General features: G+C 47.1%; 1 protein-coding gene across 1 annotated transcript in view; it reads right to left on the reverse strand.

Moving 5' to 3' along the window:
• XKR6 (XK related 6) overlaps nucleotides 1-22,298 on the reverse strand; it is a 185,053-nt gene that overhangs the window by 10,014 nt on the left and 152,741 nt on the right. The window contains exon 2 of the mRNA XM_052809188.1: nucleotides 11,994-12,190. Coding sequence (XP_052665148.1) covers nucleotides 11,994-12,190 — 197 coding nt within the window. The remainder of the gene's footprint in view (nucleotides 1-11,993; nucleotides 12,191-22,298) is intronic.

Raw genomic sequence — 22,298 nt, forward strand, 5'->3', positions numbered from 1 at the left:
GAATCACTTGAGCGCCAGTACTTGCGCTCCAGCACTGTCTGCATTAGAGGTATAGACGTAATTCGTGCACAGTCCTCTGCCTATCACAAACACGGTCATATAATCCTCTTCATCACTTTAAAAATAATGTGGAAGACCTGTGGTTCAACTCCTGGAGACAGAGCCTCTCATATTACCAGATTTTCCAGGCTGGGCTTTTTGGCAAAGTAAATTAGCCCAGGTGGCTGCTGTGTCCAGACAGCTCTGGGGAGCCCAGACATGGCAGCTAGAGCTTAGGTAAGGTGTAATACAGACATGTAGACAGCTTAATGCCAGCAAAATGTTATTTTGGCAGTATACTTTAATCCTTCTAGGAATCTGGTCTCAGCTATGCTCTTAAAGCTATGTCTGAGGAAAAAGCCAGCGTGACTCTACTGCTATAGCTAGACGGGCAAAGCCTGCCTTATGGAGAGGAGCCCTCTTCTGAAGGTCCCTCCAGCCTCCAGAGACTCTGATTGGAGTCTAATGGAGTAAAAGGAAATTAACTTCAAAATCACACTTTTCAGGGGGAGCAATGCATGGCAGGCTTCTAACACCACTCAGGAATCTGGGGTGAGTTTGGTGAATAGTTCCAGTCCTAAAGAAGCTGGAGACAATTCAGGGAGTAGAGGAGAAGGGGGACACACAACAAAGACTAATCTTTCCTTTGTAGTCCCTTTTGATGTGACATTATAATGACATTATTTACGACATATAGCTATTTACTTTGAAATTACTCTTCCATTTTTAAACTTCCCCTAAACGTTAAGAAAATATACAGAAAATACTTCACTTCCCCCTCTGACCAAAGCAAACAGTTCCACTTCAGTGGACACTATTTTGGGGGTGTTAATACAGAACAGTTCTTTCCTTTTTGATTTTTGGCCAGTAAACCAGAAATGTCATTAATCTTACTGATGGTGTTTTTTGATGTTGGTGTGGGGCTACATTTGATGGTGTTTCCAACTAGGATAGCTGCTGTTATCACTTAAATTGGGATTCATGTAGGCTGGTAACCCACACCCCCTGCAGTGAGGACTCAGGCTATCATACACAAGTGCCAATATCTCTCCAGGATCTTCCCACCATGCCCCCACGCGTCCCTCCCCAGTGCATCCTCCAAAGGGCATGCTGAATCTCATGTGGGCAGGGCTGCATTGAAGTTCATAGAGATGCTCAGCACCAACAACTATGTGCATCTCTGTCTTCTAATGCCACACATACAGGAATGAGAGACGGTCTGGTCTGAGCCTGGTCTAAATTTACCCAGGTACCAATCACCTGGGCCAGTTCTGCAGTGGAAATGTGCTGGGAGAGCAGCAGCCAGGATTTCCTGGGCACAGTTTAGGTTGTTTGGAAATAGAGCATGAGAACTCTTCTACGTGTCTATTTTTGTCTGTATGAATTGCCACTCTCTTCAGAGAGAGATACCCTCTGCACAGTCACCACTGTAATTATCAAGACTTTAGTTAAATTCCTGTTAATCTGAATGCCTTTAACCAGTGTCTCAGAATCACACTGGAAAAGAACACCACCCAAATCCCCCAAAGTGAACAGTCACAGAGAAGAGGACTTGAAGCTCCTTGAGAGACCCCACAGGATTTCATTTTAAATGCTCCATCAGGATGTCCTGACAAGACCTCTAGCAAGGACAGGATTTAAATCTATGCATGCAGAGCAAAATCTCTCTTTGTAAGCAATGATACAGGGCAGTAAAGTCTATCACAGAAACCTGGTTCAATCTGAAAGGAACACGGCCAGCAAAGTGTACAAGTCATCTCTATGGACTTCCATTGCTTTTTCTTGGTGTACTTTTGGGTTTCTCTTGGCTCACTTGCTTCTGACCTCAGTTCAGAAATCAGAGTAACCTGAGCAGAGCCTTGTATCTACATGGCCATTAGCGTGTCACAGAGGCATCCTAATTTTACCAGGCACCTGAGATGGAAGAAAAGTCAACCTAAGCTGCCTTTGTGGGCAGCTAAGCACCACCATCGACATGGATCTAGCATGGGTGTCTAGAGCCTAAAGACACCCAGGTATGACTGCTGCTCTTGTAGCCTCTTGGTTAGGTGTGCAGTGTTGTGTGGTCATTGATTGCTGAGATCTGGGTTTTTTCCCTCTGCTATTTAAAATAGTCTTTCCCAGAGCAACAGGAGAAAAAAAAGATCAAACATATGATTACTTTAACTGGGAAAAATGACATGGCAAAATCCAAGAGGAGTTACTCTTGGAGGAAAAATCATATTGCACACTCAACAGCTGGTTCTTTGTGAAGGACACTTTAGACACAAATTTTAGCGGCCAATTCTTTGCTCAGATTCTTGAGTATATTGAATCTCTTCACAGACTCCAGCAGAGTCACTCCCAGTTTACACTCTGCAAAGATCAGAACAAGCCTCCTATATTGAGATTTTTTCAGACTTAATGATATTTGAACTCTACCACTAGGAACCTTTTGAAGAGAAACACGTCATATGATACTGCTAGAATGCACTGAAATGGGGAAAAAACCCTTTCCTAAGGAAAACAACACATGGATTGACTTAAAATAAAATCTTCCCCCATCCACTTTTATGTTCTGAGTAGGGGTAGTCGGCATGAAACAACACAACTCTTACCACAAACACATACAATATACTTGCATTTTAACACCGTACATTTGATATTTGTTACAGCATCTTTATCCTGGCATTCTTTTTTAATTCAGATGAGAACTGCAGCCATTGAGAAGAATTTAAATCTGCCTAGCACAAGTTGAACGGGTGTTGTAATCTTGCAGGTGGGGCAAAAATACTCTGAAAAACAGGGGAGTGCATCAGCACTGGCAAGGAAAGCCCTAGGAGTTCTGCTGTCCACTTCTGAAAGCATCCATGAGAATCTCTTTTCCCTAGCACTGGTCTGGGGCAGCTTTTGAACCTGGGACCCTGTGCCTAAAGATCAGTGACTGAGCAAAGCCTAATTCTGTTGACTGCTACATCCATGTCATTATGCAGTCTCAGCCCCCAAACGAGGGTGGCCCAATCCAGACCGCTTGTTGGGAATCGTCCTTGGCCTGTGCTGACACCTGAGGCAAGCCTGGGAATTGTTTGGGTTGGTGCTAGCTGCCGTGGGCTAAAAATGTGCCGAGGACTGTGCTGATAATTGAACCACGTGGATGACCGAGATCTGGTGGCTGTGCTCGTGTTCTGATGTGTTTCAGTTTATTAGCATAGATGAAACCCAACAGACTCGTCACCAGATTGAGGAAGCAACATCTTCTGCCAGGGCTTAGTGAAGGAACTTCCTGCTATAAATACAGCTCCCACGGCCAGTTCCTTGGAGACAAGACAACATCAAGGCAACGTTTCAAACAGTCTGTGACAGTACCAAACATGGATCCTGCAAACCACCTCTGGTTAATCATTTGGCCTGGACACAGAAAGTTTGCAGGCCATTAGAGAAATAACTTCATCCCAATTCTGGAAATGCTTTTGACCTGATGGGGAAGAGGAAGGAAACCCAACTTGGTTCACACTCACTGGCCAAAGTAAGAGGTCTTCATTCAGTGTGTTTAGAGGAGATGTGTCAGCAGTGCACGCTTTGCTAACCTTATGGTTTGTAAATCTTTGTTACTGTGTAGGGGGTCATTGATGGAATTGTCTTGGCATAATTGCAGGTGAGGGGATTGGTGTCCTGAAAAGAAGGAGCATCTCAACGCTTCTGGAGAGTACACAGGGCTGGCATCATTAGAGTGAGTCTGGCAGAGCATTTCTGTGAGGGGGAGTGACAAAGTGACAAAAACGGATGTGGTGCAGCTGGTGCTGTCTCGCAGTGGGGTAGCTGAAGGCACCAGGGACACTGATTTCCAAGGATAACAGCAGGAACCTCTTTCTTCCTCTGCTTCCCAGGCTCTGTACGCTCTGCAAAGGTCTAAGTGATGTGTGGCAGGCCAGAACTCAATGACACGCCAGCATCCACCAGTTAAGTCATGCTCAGGTTGGCTTGTCTCTCCTGGGTCTTTTTGCCTTCTCAGAAGTTCATTTGTGTACAAGATGGAGTTGAGACTGCCTCTTCAACAGGTTAATGAACATCACCTTCCCCACGGACAGGCTGAGATCAAACCATGCATCCGTTCCCCTACTGCAAACATCTGTTTGCACCTTAGGGTATTTCAGATACGGGCTCCTGCGACAGGGAAACGGCCATGCCTGGTCTTGGGTGCCCCATGGGTGAGTGTCCATGCGAAGACGTGAACGCAACTGAGGGCACTGAGAGCATGAGGTTGGTCAAATGCCACTTAGGACAAAAGTCATTTCAGGAGATTTCCACTGACTCAGTAAATCTGCTGTACTCCCAGACTCAGGACTGTCACCTTGAGCTAATCATATAAAACAACTGATAGTTTCTGAAACAAGAATGTTCTTTCCTTCAATACTCAGCAATTTTGAGCCAGTTGCATCAATCTGAATTGCTCCATCTACATTAGGGGTAGAAACACAGAGACGTCCCTGCCCAGCACCCGCCCGGCATCTTCCCCAGTTATTTTTGCACATCTCAGTGGCTATGTGCTCTCTGTTTATCCAGAGTTAGCATACTCTCCTGGATGCCTGACGTGAACCCCAGAGCTGCACACTAGAGCAACCTGAAGATGGAAAGAGTTGAACTTCCATGCATTTTTCTAGCCAACTGCACAGCAGTGTGCAGCCACCTTTTCCTATGCTCTAATCATGAATCTGCCACGGGAGGTATGTCTCCAGGAAAGTCTGCAGCATGAAATTACCTGAAAAAGCCTTAATTTCCTGCCTGGAATCTGTTTGGCATGAACTTGCTCCCCAGGAGCCTGCAGCGTAGAGATCCTCCCCAAGACCTTAGGCTAATCAAACCTCTTTCTCCGTGCCTCAGTTTCCCAGCTTGCCTGCAGCTCCTAGGAACAGCATGGGCTAATGCTTGTGTAGTGCTCTGATGATGTAACCCCCTTCCAAAGATTACCACAGTCTTACAAAGCCTAAAATTGGCAGCACTGGCTACCTGCCAATGCTGTCCCGTGAATGGTGACTCATCTTTATTGGCTGTGGCATGTCATATGCGTGATGGTGGCACGTGGTACAGAACAGAAGGTTTTTTTATCAGCACTCCAAAATAACAGAGCGAGAGCTATGGCAAGGTGGTGGACGGACCAGCTGCAGGTGGGGATGGGCTAAGGGGTGACGTCTCTCTTTGGGCTTGCTCCAAAGCCCATTGGAAAAAAAAAAAAAAAGCTGTCACTGGCTTCAAAGGCTCCTGGGCCCAGTCCTTCCCCGCTGCGCCGGGACAATACGGCTGATGATAGGGCAAGCTTTCCCCATGCTGCTCAATGCCAGCGTGCCTCAGGCTTGGCCTGCTCTCAGCACGCCAGAGCAAGACGTCCTCAGTGCCCACTGCCAACTGTGGAGATGGCTTTTTGATGCTGCTGGGAATTGGCCCAGGACCAGCGACTCATTTCAAGCAGGGCACCAAATTGCTATCTGTCATCCGGCTTTGGTGAGAAGGAGGGGAAGGCAGGAACAGAGCCATATGCCCCAGTCTGGCAAAGCACTTGAGTCATATGAGTGGCCTCCCAGGCGAGCTGCTTATGTGTTTGGAGCTCTCTGGGCATTTTGTGAGGTGCCTCCTTGGTCTGCTGATGAACACTTAAAGGGAAACTGTGGCTGAATCAGGACAAACTTTCAATGCAGATTATCCCGGTTCCTCCCTGCCGAGCCCCTTCAGCAAACACACAACTGGTGGGGTCCCTTACCCACATGGCAATGAGCAACTGCTTTTCTGCTCATGCCTCTTCTGTCACAAGGAACCAGGTCTGGGTGATGCATGTCTCCCATTTCTTTTACTCCCCAAGGAATGGCATGAGAGGAAGAAAGAATATGCCTTCAGCCCCATGGGTAAAATTTCAGCATCTTTTTTTCCTTATGATCTGCCTCACAGCCCAAGCCAAAGCCCAGGGTGTGACTCTGGTAGACCTTACCCTCACCCCATCTCCTGTTACTGAGAACTCTACGAGGCAAAGACTTTTTTAGGCATACATTGCAGTTATCTTGCTGGATCTTAGGAAAAATACACCGGTCAGAAAAGGGAAGAGGATTTCTGCTTCTGGAGGAAAAGGACTTTGCTTGGGCCTGCATCAATGTCTTTCTTACCCATCCCAAACAGAGTCTGTAGATGATGTCGGTCTTCTTTGTACTGAGCCCTGTGGAATCTGATGCCTGTGTAGAAAGGGTGAACCACGGTTTATTTATGATGGGTAACTCTGGTTACAGGACTCGGCACAAATGGGGACAATTTTGTGTAGTGAGGACACAGAGATTTGAATTTGGGGGTTTGGGTTCACGTTTGAGCACTGTTGGAATGCAGATATTTAGTTGCATCCAAACTGAAAGACACCTGTGGAAAGCCAGCAGCAACACCCCACAGCAAGCACTTTCCCCACCCATGCTTTTCCATCCAGCATGGCATCTCCCACCCATAGTCCTCTGTGGCTGCATCTCTACTAAGAATCAAGTATTTGCAGGGATTGTTCTCCAGCCCGGTGGCCAGTAGGCACACTCTAGCCCCATCCATATCCCATCTCCTGCCATCCAAAGGTGGCCACGTCCAACTGCCTGCTGGGAATGGTCCCTGCTCTGTGTTTACCCCCAAGCAGTCTTTGGGGATTGTTTGGCACAGAGTTAACTGGTTCAAGCCAAAACCGTGTCAGGCCCATGCTAACAGGGTAACAGTGGTGATGATGGATGTCCATTGCTGGTGCCATTTCTGCTGGGCTCTCCGAGGGACGTCCCTGCTCGGCCCAGACCAGCATGAAGGATCTTGCACTAACTTCTAGTGCTCCTTCAAGGTTAGCAGTGCTACCTGTAGGATGAACTTTCAAATCTAATGAGTCTCTTCTCCACTTTCAGCAGAGACATGGGAATTGTAGTCTTTCCATTTACGTTCAGGCCAGTGTTGATCACATTTGAAAATCACACCCTTGGGCAACTAAAGGCTGAAGGCTCCCTTTTGGACTTGGTTGTCCCAGCTAAGAAGGGGGCCTGAGTGGTCAGGGGACTAAGTGATCCATTCACGTGTTGTCCTTTAGATATGGCCTTGGTTTTAGATCTCAAACCACTCCTCAACAAGTCATGGTGCCTTGAGATATCTTCTATCCTATGAATCTGTCTAACAGGACATTTCAGACAGTATGTAGTTCACAGCATACCCATTATTCACAGCATGTTATTGGTTAACTACCGGCCTGTCATTGGGAGAAAATTAACTGAGACATTTATCTCCACATTAGACTTAACTCATTATTGCCCACACAGGAATCCTCTCACCCATGCGCAGGAGTGTTTAACTTGAGGCTGGCTCATCCCAAACCCGCTCAGCTCGGTGGGGGATGCCTTCTCTGGGCGGTGGGGACAACAGCTAACCCATCCCTGCTGCTTGTCCTTCAATACCCTGCAAAGACCAGTTAAGTCTTCTAAACTAAGTGACAGGGAAAAGCATCTTAGTGTGCCCCTGCAAAAAAGGACAAGCCCTGATCATACATGGCCCCCAGACATGGTACAGAAAGAGTGAGGACATGATAAAAGATAGGACTTTGCTTTGGGAGGGACAAGAAGATTTGCAAACTCCATCACAATAACTCTGCAGCCAACACACATCTGTAGCTGAGATGCCTAAAATCCCTTTTAGTGCCTAACTATCACTCTGCTTAAAAAAGCAACCCCCCAGAAAAACAGAAGCTAATGTTGCTTTTTCTTAAATATACAAGCAGCTTCAGACTACTTATCGCAGGCTGCAGAGAGTGCAGACACCTCACAAAATCCCAGAGATTTCAACAGGACTTTGCAAAATGAAGGCTTACGCTGCAAATCTCTTTCAGACCAACAGCAGGGTTATAGAGGAGATGGGCATAGCATCGGTGGATAGACAGTCCTTTTTTGCGGGGGGAACCCTGCGCTGAAAACTGCAGCCTCATGCAGGCAAATTCCCAGCAAAAGCTTTGCGTAAAGAACTCGTGACATGAGTGGAAGGACGTTAGATGTTCTGCTAAATCTCATTAAGTCTTAAAGTAGCCACATGAAAAAAATTAAGTAAAAGGAAACCTCTTTAAGAGGAGATTTATGCTGAAAAACTGGAATCCCTCTCACCTCAAAAACTGCCTAAAGTTAGATTTAACCTTTAAGCTGGTTATATGTGCTCCTTTCCATTCAGTGCAGAGGAACAGGCACCTCTGCAGGGTGAAGTAGGTTAAGGATGGTTTATACCGCAAGAAGTGAGGTGGATTGTCTGCTAGGAGTGATTATGAAATGAAGATCTGGGTTGCTGGGCTTTTTTTGTTGTCATTAACATTATGTTTCCCCCTGCAAATACGCCATGTTATTTAAATCAGGGGAGTCCTCTGGCCAGTGCTGTTCTGTAATCTGACAGAGATGGCCACCCTTTCGTACCATCCTCTCCTATATCTCAGGGACAGTTACAGTGAGCAAGGGACAGGGCTGCATCCTCTTCAGAGTCCCACCACCTCCTTTTGCCTAACCCTAAGGGTAGGTCTAAACACATCACCTAGGTTCTGTCTAGCTGCCCTGGAGAAAGGTGCTGCTGGAGGGCAAGCATCTCATCTCACCTCCTTCAGCTGCTTTGGACACGGGCAGATCCATGTTTTGGAGGCATCCTTCCTCCCTCACCTTCCATTGACTCTCTTTTGGACCCACACAGCTGTGGTTGTAGCAGATGAATCACTCGCAAAGGGCCTGCATACCAACACCAGCTCCTTCCAGATGCAGATTCAGGAGCTGATGTCGACCCATTTGTCCCGGCAGCCACAGCACAAAGTACTCCAGCTCAGGCTCTCAGCGTGCACCTTCCAGGTCAGACCTGCTCACCTGGTGCAGTACACCGAGTTCTTACCTCTTTTCTCTCTGTGCTATTTTCTGCTCTTCCCGACTCATCGGGCAACGGCAGCTAAGCTGGGATCTGGTCTGCCTTGTGCTAGGGATATGATGAAGGAACGAATCCTGACCTTCATGAAATCCCAGGGGTGTTGTCCCAGGCTTTACTGAGGCTGGGACTTGACCTCAAATTCCAGCTCCAGCACTTCTGCTGGTGGTGTCAGACCATGCAGGAGATGCTAACTCTTGGGTGAGCAGGGGCCCATCAGTGAAACTGGTCTGTTCTTTCAGCACTGAAGGACCAATAAACACGGGTTCCACCCAACCCTTTCAAACAGGTACCTCTCAGGGTAAAATGGTTTTTGCAAGGCATGGTGAGGCTTTTCTTTCTTCCACCCACCCAATAGATATGGAAACCAGGAAATTAAGCCTTAGCCTGATTGCATCCCCTTCTACTAGTCCTCGCAGTGCTCCCCTACACACTGCAACCACAACTGGCAAGAACAACCCTTTCTGTCACCATGTTCCTAAACATCTCTGGAGGAGATGCTCTGGGTTTGAGTAAAGACCTCCAGCATATTCACTCTTCTTACCTCAACAGCTACCTTAACATGGGAACTAGGAGAAAAAAGCAAAACTTCCTGATAGCCATTCCAGTAACTCCCTTTCTAAAGCTCCTTAAATAGGAGACGGAGACATTAGCTGACCCATTTGGAGAAGACTGAAGCCTGGCTTGGCTTCCTGCACTGGGCTTGGCATTGCAGTCTTAAGAGCAGGGAGGACTGGGGCTTGGAGGGGGGGATGTATGCCATATAAAAAGGTAAATTGACTTTGTTCTAGCACTAAATGAATCCATAAGACACCGTGTGAACCATATGGAAATGGCTGGAGTCTGGACATACTAGCACAGGCTGTACCTGGGTTTATAAGCCCTGCTGTGGGCTGTTTTGCCCGTGTGTATCCCTTAGTGACGCAGCTGACGCTGCCCCTGTGTAGAGGCAGAACTGGCCTCTTCCTGTGATGAGCCACGCTCACATAGACATGATGAGCCAGGAGAGACTTGATTTGATTTTTAAACACACTGCCTTCCTAACAATATCCATCTTCCTTTGGTTTCTGCCTGCTTTAAGGGAAATCTTTGATGCTCCCTTTCATAACGGCTCCTCTCAGCATTTAATTTCCTTTTCCATAATTATGTACTGGCCGGGAGGAGGAGGAAGACAGAAGCGCCGAACGGGCACGGAGGAGCTTTAGGAAACCTTGCACCTGAGTCAGGAGCGCCGAGCAAGCTCTGCTGCTCGCATCCATCAGCAGTGCCCGCCGCTCGGCACGCAGCCCCGAGATGCGCGACAGCATCTCTGGCACAGGCAGGGAGGGAGGCAGGGAGAAGGGGCTCTGGGGACCCTGAGAGCTCGGCTGCTGGAGCGTGGCAGGCAAAGAGCCCTCCAGGGCCCGGGGAGGCAGGCGGGGACGTGCGCTGCCTTGGAAGAGAGCACAGCCTGCTCGGTGTGGTGGAGGAACGGAGGAACTGCATAGCTGAAGAAGGGAGGGGGTTGGAAAATGATGCAGCTTGTTCAGTGGATTAGGCAGCCATGCCTGGAAGTGGCAAACTGAAAGAGCCACAGATTTGAAAGCCTAGAGGGATTATTCGGCCGTGGCGTCTGACTTGCAGCACAACAGAGGCCAGCAAACTTCACCCAGTGCTTTCTGTAGCGAGCCCAACAATCTGCGTAACGCCCTGGCAAGCCTCTTAGGTTATGATTTCTACATTTTTAGTAGGGTTAATAATGTTGGAAGCAGCAGGAAAAGGGTGCTGGCAAATGTGAGCAGTTCTAGCAGGAGTTGTAGAAAGGCATGTTCATCATGTCAGCACTTTGGAGGCCCGGAGAGCTCGTGATGAAAGGTTTTAGAAAAAGACTGCATAAATAGGAAAAGGGAGGGAGGCCTCTACAAACAACATGTGATGGACATGCTTAAAGTATGGAGGAAGGGGAGAGCACTCTGACTTATTGATGCTGTAGATAGCGGTGACCTTGGTCCAACCAGCAAAATTTAACCCTGAAGAAGTGCCCAGTTCCAATCTCAGCTCCTAGAAACTCCTCAGGTCTGTCAGAAATGCCGTGCCACAAGCAGGCTGTCTTTGGGAAGCCGAGTATCATGCCCGGTGTGTGAATCGAGCAGGGGCTGAATAACCCAGCAGCTCATCAGCTGATACCGCTGTTGGTCCTTGGAAAGGACAAATCTCCCTTGAGCTAGCGGCCCTTAGGCAGCCAGCATGCCATGGGCATGGGCTGGTAGAGCTGCTCACCCCACGCTGGCACAGGGGCATATGCCTCTCAACTGGGTGGATGCCCCATGCTCAGGACATCGCTGCAGCAAAGGACATCAGAATTGGCAAACTGTTCTCTGTGGTTGCTTCCAAGCCTCTGTTCCTCTACCTACCTTTGCAATGATACCTGCACTACAACATCCCTGTCCCTATGCAACCCCCTCCACTGCTTTCCCCTCTCTCTTTTCTTCGACTTCCTGAGAACCATGGTACCAATGACTAAACCTTAATTCCTGGGCACTCTTCAGAAAAGGTCCTACAGCATTTAGCTATTAAAAAACCCCCTTATACTACACTTCACACCATCAGAGCATTGCACAGGCATCGAACCATTTGTCCTCACAAAACAAATTCAAATCTGGCCAGTTTTATCATCCTACTTATGTAAGGAGGGAAACTGAGGCAGAGAATGATTGTATATGCCTGCTGCCAGGTGGCAAACGAATGGCGACGCTTGCCATAGCAGCAGAGACTGCCTGCCTCCTCCTGATAAAACCATCATTTCTTTAGACTGGACTGGGTGTGGAAGAGCTGAATCTCATCTTTTCATTTATACTGTTTTTTTTTCTCAGTGGAATGAGCAGAAATTTTACCCAGCGAACGCAGCGCGGAGCTGGAATGAGATTTGTCCGAAGTGGCAGCCCCTTACACGCCAGGTTGCGTAGGGCAGACGGTTAGCAAAACATCCATCGGCAACTGAGCATGGGATCAGAGGGGGGATGCTGGGAGGATGGGGAGGGGGGGACGAGGGGGCCACTTACATGGTAATGTTTCTGCACGGTTCTTTTGGATCATTATGCAGAGCTGTAGCACCAGTTGAGGGGCGCTCTCGAGGAAAGTTTCCAGGAGGCGCAACATATTTACGTCTGCATATTCGTACATCATAGCCCAGTAGAAACGCCGCTGGTGTTCCTTCCGCCTCTGGCTCTGGATCCCCAGGTACATAGTTCGGATATACCTGCAGGAAACAGGAGGAAAAGCTGAGCGTGAGACTTTGGCATGCATCAAAATCTGAGGAGGATGGGGCTGTGGGCCAGTTCTTTGGGGAGAGGGAGGTTGTCTGGGGAAGGGGAATCTGGGGTAGATACAGGTGTCTACGCAGGTCTAACACTATCTCCTGCAAGATCTGAGGACCACCTTTGTATTGCAAGAGTGGGAAACCTTTGATTTGCACTACCCAAACGTGAAGCGTGGGGATAGGAAATGCTCATGAAACGCTTGCACAAGAAAACAACTCCCTCAGTTTGTTTTTGTGATGAGAAGAGGAAAAGCTACTTGACAAATACCGGTCATGTCACTTGGCGGTGGCTCGACAGATGGTCTAAGCCCCTTCAGCACTCTGCAAAGGAGCTTCCCTCACAGAGCCCAGAGATTTGCCCCTGTTTCATCGCAGGTGGAGCAATGAGACACCACCTTCACCTTCAGCACACGTGTGACCCACAAATGCAAAAGGCCACAGCTTGCCACTGGTCAGCTATTGAGACTTTGGGCAATGTTGGACTAGAAGGAGGTGTCTCATGCATGGACAGGTACTGCTTCATCGCCTCTGGTTCCATATCAGTGTGCAAGGAGACCTGCAAACCTCACCCTGGGGACACAACTTCCCTTCAGGGAACTTTTGGACAATCTTTGTAAATGGAGGTGACCCAGGTAGGGTAGCACAAGGTGCCCAGATGACACAGGACTTGAGGCATTTCAGAAAGAAAACACCTCCTAAAAGGGTCCTTTCTACTGCTTGCTGATAGTAATAATCTAATAATATGGGTCTTTTTCCTTCTCATCCTGCATGGTGGCTGTAACCTTGTGCTCTGAAATTTGGGATGGGAATCGTTTCACCTAACGCTGACCCTAAAGTGGGTTATCTGAGCTAGTCAATGGAGAGAAATGTCCCCTCCTGGGACTGTTCATCTGTCCCACCTCAGACACCAGCATGATGGTTGGATGAAGTGCCTTCTGGAGGCTCTGGGAGGGGCTCACAGCACAAACTGGGGTTTCGCCAAAACGATTAGATCATTCCTTGCCACTCGGGGCGAGATTGCACAGCAAGGAAGAGCAGCAGGAAAGGACACAAGCCTCGACAGCTTCTGTATTTCCAAATTACACCCAGGGACAGGGAGGTGGGAGAGAGGCAGAGGTACCTCTGCGAGCCCTGCCCTTTCTCAAGCACCTTGCCCTTCCTTCCCGTTCCCAGTTCGCAAGCCCAGAAGACGAAAAATCCCGAAAGAAGACACAAGGACACACACACAAAAAAAAATGATGCAGAAAAACCACCAGATGGGGCTCGACACTCGAGAAAATGCTATGCCAGTCATATACGACACCGGTGACACTGATGTGACATCCCCAGCAGAACCTGAGTGGGGTGGAAATGCCTGTGGAGCCACCTTCTCTCCCATGGACACCAGTCCTCCTCCCACTCCCCCGACATGCCCACCGCCACCACCCGTACTCAGCATTTCCCTGAAAGCCCCCAGCCCCAGAAGCTGCAGAATGACACAGGAATCCTGCCTTCTCTTCATGCATGCAAGGAATTAAATAAATATAGTTTAGCTGGAAAGGCAAAGTTGGGGAGAGTAAGTTGGAATGGCTCAAAGAGAAGGCAGAGAACAGGAGCATGCAACTGGTTTTTATAATATCAGCAATATAGGGACACTGAAAGCCAAGGTGGTGGTGCCCATAAGGTGCTGGCCATGGGCAAAGACAGCATCACCTCTGCCAAACTCTTTCGACAGAGATAGTCACTGAATCTGTCCTGTAGTCTTGCACGGCCTCCCCTTCCCAGGAGCTCCCATTCCTGCTACTACATGAAAAGTAAACTCCCCTTCTGAAGTTTAAGCCACTAATTTCTCATCATTCCAGCCATGGACAAGGAGAAGAATTTATTCATTTTCACCCTGCAGCAGTCTTTTACCTGTATGCACCTAGTTACCATGTAAACCCTCAGTCACCTTTTCTCCAGACTAAAAAAACCCAATTTCTTTCAGTCCCTTCTCACAGCTCACATTTGCTAGACCTCTACTCTTCCACATTGCTGTCCCCACCAGCTGTCTCCAGTTTTTGGTTATTTTTAAGACTGTTTTTACTTTTCCAAGTACTCCAGGTTGGCAAAACCAAACTATAACAATAGCATTGAGTCACTCAAAAAGATTAAGAAGAAACTTAACGGAAGGGACACCATGTCCTGCAATGATTTCTCCTCCATCTCGAGGGATTCACCACCATCCACACAGCTCAAGCATGAATGCTTCTAACTGGCTACAGTGACAGGACATGCCACCTTTTCATGGAAGCAGCATGCATAAAAGGACATAAAAATGCATTGGATAAATGTAATGCCCTGGTCCTGTCTCCATCAATGGCCAGAACAACGGCAACGACAGTAACACCAAATTCTCTTGGCTGTCGAGCCCACAGCCTTTTGCAAAGGTCAACTGTACTGTGCCCCTTCCACAGATGGGGAAACTGAGTCATGGAGCACCAAAAGGGCTCTCCGAAAGTCTTCTGGCAGCCGAACCCAGATCTTTTAGTGCTGTCCCCAGCCTCTAAACCCCACAACACAAACCCACGAGTGGAGTACCACTCTGCCTGCTGATGGTCCTCCACCCAGGGTAGACATGCTTCCTTGACGCCGTAAAGCCCAGTGCTGCCCAATCTGATCTGCGCTGGAAGACCCAGCAGGACAAATCTGTCCCTATCCAACTGCCACATGGGACTGTGACCTCAGGAATCCCTTGGCATAATTTTGGCCAGCAAAAGGTCACAACCTCCCAAATGAACAGCACGTGAGCAAAACGGCTCCAAGGACCATTTGCAGCAGAAGGGAAATGAACTTCCCTTTGTACTCTCTTTTTGGTCCAGGCAAAAATATGGTGCTCTCTCTTTAGCACCTTTCAGACCCAAATCTGACAAAAAGAGAGGAAAGGGAGGAGTAAAAACCCATTCCTCCTTGATGCCAGTCGATTGGGAGTTTTCAGCAGAGAAAGTGTAAGAGTAACTGGGAAAAGCAGTCTTTCCACCTGGTAGGCTTTCAACAACTAATAAATACCTGTCTAATTAATCAATATAAAATTTCACCCAGCTGTAACATTGGTAGTGCTCAATCCTATATCCGAACACAAATGTACCGCACTGCTGTAAGCAGTTTTATTCCAGTATATCTGTTTCTTCTTTGTGGTATTTTATTTACTTGTTTGAGGGCTTTTTCCTACCTTTACTAACACTGGTTAAGTGTAGACAAACTCTGAAGAAAAAAAAAATCAATGTCATTTCACCTGAAATTTGTTGTTCTCGGTCAAGCTGGTAGCAAACAGGATTCTATAATTAGACTTTCAAATCCATATTCAGGCCTGATCTTCAGTCTTTAGCAACATGATGCTTCCTCTTATGTCACTGAAAGCCATTCACCACTCTGTGCTTTTGAAAATCAGGCTAATTTATTTATTTAAGAGCTTAATTTTGGATACAGGAGCCTAACTTTGGGCTTTTTATTTCTTGAATGCTGGCTATTTTTATATACGAGTGTGTGTATTTGTGTGTATGCATGTATTTTTAGTTCTAAGTCCCATCATGGCTTCAAGAGATAGAACTAATTTGGCATTGGGAGGGGGATTTGGGGCGATTTTCTTTAAATGCACAAAGGATTGGCTGTCCCCTCCATTCTGGCAGGGTTCCCAGAATTCCTGTTGGTATAATTATCCTCACGCTTATTTACTACGTATGTCGCAGTAGCACACAAACTGCGCGGGGCAAAGTCACTGCTGTCCCTGTGCCAAAGCACATTTTTAAGGAGCCAAAGCCATCGGCTCCAGAGATGTGGTCAAATAACCTTTGGAGGAAGCCCCAGGATGCCATCAGGAGGGGGAAGAGGAGATGTTCCTACTGTAAAAAAAACCCCCCACCCTAAGTGCTATGGAAAAAGATGGTTCATGTGGATGAAAGAGGCTGCTTAGCTGTCTCAGCAAGGACTGTAGCAGAAATGTCCAGAGACAGGATTATGGAGTCAGAGACTCTGTCTATACCATTAAACAAAGCAGACCAAAGACCAGCCTTTGTCCTTGGCCAGCTGGCGTGACTTGACTCCACGTGGCTATGTCCACGCTAGTTGGCCTTGGCCAAAATTGCCGGAGACTGTGCTGACAATTTAACAGGGTGAACTATTACAGGATTGTGCCTGTGCCTTGGCACTGTTCAATTTACAGAGGTGGCTTTGAATATCACCAGCAGAAAGTGTGGGAGGATGCCTCAGGCAACAGGCTGGCTTGAAATGAAGAGGATGCTGATGTGTAAGAAAGAAGGTTGCAGGAGCATGGAAAGGCACGTCAGCACAGGCCCTGGGCTATGTTTTGGGGAAAGAAGAGTCCTGATGGCCTGTCCCACAAAACCACAAGCTGATCAAGGTCAGGAATCTCAGACCGTATCTACAATAGGCAACAAAGTACAGGGGCCCGATCACCTTTCCTGAGACCAATGGGCCAAGATTGACTACAGAAATGAACTCTCTCGTCCTCCAAAACCAGGTAGCTGCTTTCACACTCAGTATTGGGACCGATCCCTGGCCCCTATGGAGTCCTGAACCCTGCCTAGGTTATGATTACTTGGGAGAGTGCTAGTAAGCCTTGACCGATCTAGTGATTATACGAACAATTTAGCAGCATGACGAAGTCACAGTGCCCATGAGCAGGGCTTGAAATTGCCTGGTTTACTAGTACCCGTATGTGGAAAAACAGAAAGGAATAGGATTTGAGGTACTCAGTCCACTCCCAACAACTCCAGGTTGGGAAACTCTTCTTGACCAAGCACAGCTTTCAGAGAAGCAAACCCTGGCTTGAAAAATGGCAGAGCATACCTGAGAAGTCAGAAACAGACCTCTAGGGAAAGGAAAATTAACTCTGCTGAATAGGTTGCAACTTACAACTGCAGAACCTTACATGCCCCTTCGGATGAGTAGGATTTATCACGACCAGGAGGGCAACAGGTACAACACCCTTCCCAGCATCTCACCAACCTCCCCTTCTCTCTGGACAACCTTACTTTGCCATGGCAATACGGTTATATCCTAGGTGTCATGGTAGCAACGCACACAGTATGGATGGACACCATCTCCCTCACCATCCCGTGCCACCGACCTTCTCCCTGGTGCTCTCTCCTGGAAGGAGAGGGGTGGGATGGGGCGCATCATTCAGCTGGCGGCTCACCCTCCCGCCGTCTTCTCCGCAGGCACTCCTGCTAGCTCTTGCAAGGGGCCATTATCCTTATGCACTAGAGGGTGTTTACGGTTTAAAAGCCCACTCCTTGGAAGGGAGGAAATGAGGACATGTGTAACTGCTCGGCTGGAAGGCTTGCAGCGGAGGCTGCCTGAACGTACCCTTAAAATGAGGTTATGTAAGGCCAGATCTCAGCTGGAGCGAGCTGGCATCCACAGGGCTCTAGCAATTTACACCAGCTGCGGCTTTGGCCCGCTTTTTTAATTTTAATGAATTATTTTCATTCTAACAGATATAAAAGGAATGTAAGATGCAGCGCTCAAGCAACAGGGGAGCATGAAAGTAAAATGCTGTCTATTAAAAAATCAAAATCAAACTTACAGTTGCCATCACAATTAACATGCTCAATATCAACATTTGCTAGCGATTTTTTTTCTTTGTTATAATGTTGCAAGTTAGTGATAAGGATTCACAGATGGATAATTATTGTTCCTAGTTCGAGTATCACAGTAGTAACTATGGGGCCCCATCCAGGTGCCAATATACCACAGCTTCGTCTGGCTGCTTCCATGGCATCAAACTCCTCCAGAACAAGGGGCTCCATCCAAACTGCCTCTAGGAAATGGTTCCTGGCCTGGGCTAATCCTCAAAGGGTGTGCAGGACTTATTTTCACCACTGCTAGTTGTATTGGGCCAAAACCATGCTGGGGACCATTGCTAAACTGGGAAAGATCACTTGCCATCTCAAAAGCAAGAAAGGGCACCTTAATTCTTGTCACAGGACTAAGCAAGCAATGCACAAACCCTTCATTTAATCCAGCATCCTCACAGGTCATCCCAACTACGTATGACTAAATGTCTCATCATTTTGATGGGCTTCATCAGGGCCCTGATTTCCAGAATCGGGATTCTCAGAGCTTTCTGAAATCTTGCCACTTTTGGCATTTCTTCATATGGCTTATACCTAAGAATGAATAAAACACAGCAAGAAGTGTGTTCATCAAGTGTTTCGGTCCTTCTGCCTTGCAGTTTCTGCCCTCTTCTGACCAGTAAACATGCTTCACAGTGTACAACTACCCCTTATCTAGTTAATTGCTTCTATCAGCTCCTATTAAACAATTAAAAAACTCCATTCCATGCCTTGTCTTGCTTATTGGAGGAGAATGTTGCTGAACACAAAACAAGCTTGTTCTGCGCCTTAGAGACACTTAAAAAGCTTAAATGTGTGGCATGACATCATCCATGAGTTGTGTGGACTAGTAGGTCGCAGAGGACACTGTCTTTCTTTGGACACAGAGTTCATCGTCATCTCGGTGCCAAACCTGGAACTCCAATACGAGACTTTATCCACTTCCTCACTTATCACAACATCACTGGGATCCAGCATCAGGCTTAGGAGTCACTCACAACAAGATTACACAACAGCGATTTCATCAAGGTAAGAAAATTGGATTACTTGGCCTATATTAACATTTTTGAGTTAAGCTGTACTGCAGTTTACTGCATCAATCTCTTTTCATGTTTTCTAGCATCCAGACGTTCCTGTTGGCTCGTTATTTCCTTCTCCCTGCTTGAAAACTTCTCTGTGAGCGAGATTCTCAAAAGCATTAGCCATGATCTGTTCCTTTTAAAGCCAAAGGGTCAAGTCAAGTCAAACTTTCTGAATAACCCTAATTCATAGGCATGATAGCCACCACTTCAGTGAAAATACTGGTCTTTGTGTGAATTCAAACCCCTATTCTTTAAGTGCACGTATTTGAGAGGGGATGATACTTGAACGTCCATTTATATTAGAAAGTCCTGCTTTTTGCAAAATACTATTTGCAACTGAAATATCTACTAGAAAGAATGATAGTGCCAGTCTTCTGCTGTGCAGGAGAAACCATAATAATTTCATATTCTAAGCCAGTTTAAAGCTGGTTTAAAGCACAGATGGCTTTACTATACACCAACTATGAAAGAGGGATCTGATTTATAAAACGTACGTTGGGGAGGATCATATCATAGAGTGATACAATAATATAGGTTGGAAGGGACCTCTAGAGACCTCAGGACCAGGCCTCCCCTCCAAGTGGGGGTAATTGTGAAGTTAGAGAAGGTTGGTCATGGCCTTGTGCAGTTGGGTTTTGAAAATCTCCAAGGATGGAGATTCCACAACCTCTCTGGGCAACCTGTTCCAGCACTTAACCACAATCATTGCAGAAATAATTTTCAGCCCGAGATCATTTTCACTATTTAAAGAAAGTCTACAAATCAACCCCTCCTTGAAAAGAGTAAATTCCGTCAAATAGTTGTAGAGAGACAATAAAATCATGATGCTGTAGGACTTTTAGGATCTGATTCCCACAGCTTTGTTGTTTGCAGGCTGATTTAACTTGTGGCTGATGATTTGGGGGCTCTGATACACAAAACAGGGAGTTGTGATTGATAATTTCAGAGTAGCGTTGCCAGCTCCTCTGAAATTATTCCTTTGGTTGCAATGCCAGCCAAATGGGACATATACCTGTATCACCTCCTCTGGGACATTGTCCACTGTCTTTGTTCAAATCCCTTTTTACTGATGGTTTAAGCAGATATTTGGGACTGTGAGACCACATGGCAGACCTGCAGGTGTGCATTTCATCCTACTGACAGATACCAGGGTCATAACCTCTAGCAGATGCATGGGGAAGAAAACTGGGGCAAGGGCATCACTGCAGCTAAAGCTCCAGAGGCCAAAAATGCATGAGCTGCCCGTCGTGTTGCTCGATCTGGGAGATGTTTCTGGGATTCATCTTTGTGACTGTTCTCCTTTCCTAGTTGCGGAGTAGTTTTCTCTGACTCACAGACTGAAAGATCAGCACCAGAAGAAGAGAAACAAATCATAAGAAAGTGCTAGCCCTAAACAGCCCCATTTCCTGGCACTAATTTGTCAAACTTTCCCAAATCTGGCTGTTACTGAAATATCCATTCTTAGCCAGAGCCTGGCCAGTATTTCTTTGTTTGCAAAAATAGTCATGAATGTGTTATTGGCATATTCATTACGACCCCAGTTTTGGAAGCAGGTCTGTCCAGGCTGCCTGCGTCCCCATGGGCTGTGGGGCTCCCCTGAATATTCAGGTTATAGAATCCCTATTTCCAGATCTTTGCTTGGTAATTCAATACAGAGTCAGAGAATAGCATTCTAGCGGAAGCTACTATAGTTTTGACCCAAGTTCATAGAAATCATGTTTATGATTTTACTTGTCAATTATTTTGTGAGGTGCAGAGTCCTAAACCAGAAAAAAACCCCAAAGACCTCTTCAGCACCAGGGTATGAATGCCCTTTTTTTGATTTTAATGTGGGAAGCATCTCCGTGCTGCATAAAGGAGCAGGCAGGGTAGCAGGGGCTGCTGGAGAGGGTATCAGTGATGGATGCTGCAGAGACATGTCACAGCATCTATCACACGTAGGATGGTCTCACGGCCTAGCACTGAGCCAAATGCTCTCTTTCATCACAGATTCCCCCCCAAATTAGTTATGAATACTTAAGCCCCAGTCCCTTTCCTATTTTGCACATACTTATTTACTTAAAGTATACTCCGACACCCAGTGCTATCGCCTCTGGCAAAGCCTTCTGTTTTAAATCAAAGCTGTTAAACAGCTTTACACAGAAAGAAGGAAGTTGAACTCAGACTGAATTTTTGCTTCAAGTGTGTTTGAGCTAATAAGGTTTAATGTCAGGGCTCTCCTTTTGGAAATAAAACTGGTCCCAGTCCAGTAAGTCCTACAGGAACAGATGCAGCCGAAGGCCTTGAAAGTAAGCGGAGGTCTTTTGATTGACTTGTCTTGGGTCCAAGCAAGGGAATTTTTAGGACAAATCCAGAGAAATGTCTGAGGCCTCCCAAAATGGGAGTATTCAAGGGCATGATGCTACAGGGACACATGGGAATAGTCATCTTGCCCTTCCTATAGGATGCCACATTGCTTAACTCAGATGGTCTTGAGAGGTGATTCGGCATCATGTGGACTCACCAGAGCCACAGGATATCTCAGGAAAGGAGAAGACTGCATTGCTCTGGGAGGCCAAAGACAGGGACACATCTTCATCTCCTCATGGCTGTCTGCAAGCCTCCAAGATCCCTTGGTGGAACATGCAGAGGAACAGAGGGGAAAGCAATGGCTTTAACCAGCTGTGAGTCCCCTGGAGATAGAGACATAATGTGTTTTTTTCTTTCAAGGGTTTTCCACTTTCTGAGTGATTTAACAAACCGGTTTGGGGTAGCAGGTCCAAAGATCTGAACAGAGACAGCAGGTTGCCTGCAGTCTAAACCCTCAGAAAGTGATGCGGACCCCAGAGGCAAGGAGGAACACGACTGGGAGCTGGTCCCCTTGCTCTTCTGAGGGAAACATTTCATATTCCCAGGCTCCGGCTGCTGGGGAAGATGAGGTGGTCACATCTCCCACTGGGAGATCAGGGAACTGTTACAGGAACTGATATGGATTCTAGGAGAGTATTCACTGAATTTACAATATTTACTCTCTCCCTGGCCATCAAGGTCACTGATGCTGAAGCAGGACCTGAAATCACTAGACAAGACTCTTCCATACAGCAGTGTCTCTCCTAACCCCCATAGATGGTGGCTTTGTAGAGCTGAGGAGGTGGATGCTCCAGGATTTTTTAACAGCATGCCAGAAAAACACCAGCCAGGAACAGTTTAGGGGGAGAGGACCCTGCTTAGGAAAAGGGAACATGATTCTTGAGGACCTGGTGAAGCTGGAAAAAAGTCCCTCCCTACTGCAGAGCTGCCAGGGTCAGAGCTGTAGGCTTGCTGCCGGCTGCAGCGTGCTCTCCCCACCGCTTGCATCCTCTTCCCAGCACACACCGCTGCAGAGCAAAGCTT

The sequence above is a fragment of the Harpia harpyja genome, chromosome 15 (genome assembly GCF_026419915.1).
Source record: "Harpia harpyja isolate bHarHar1 chromosome 15, bHarHar1 primary haplotype, whole genome shotgun sequence".
Taxonomy (NCBI): domain Eukaryota; kingdom Metazoa; phylum Chordata; class Aves; order Accipitriformes; family Accipitridae; genus Harpia; species Harpia harpyja.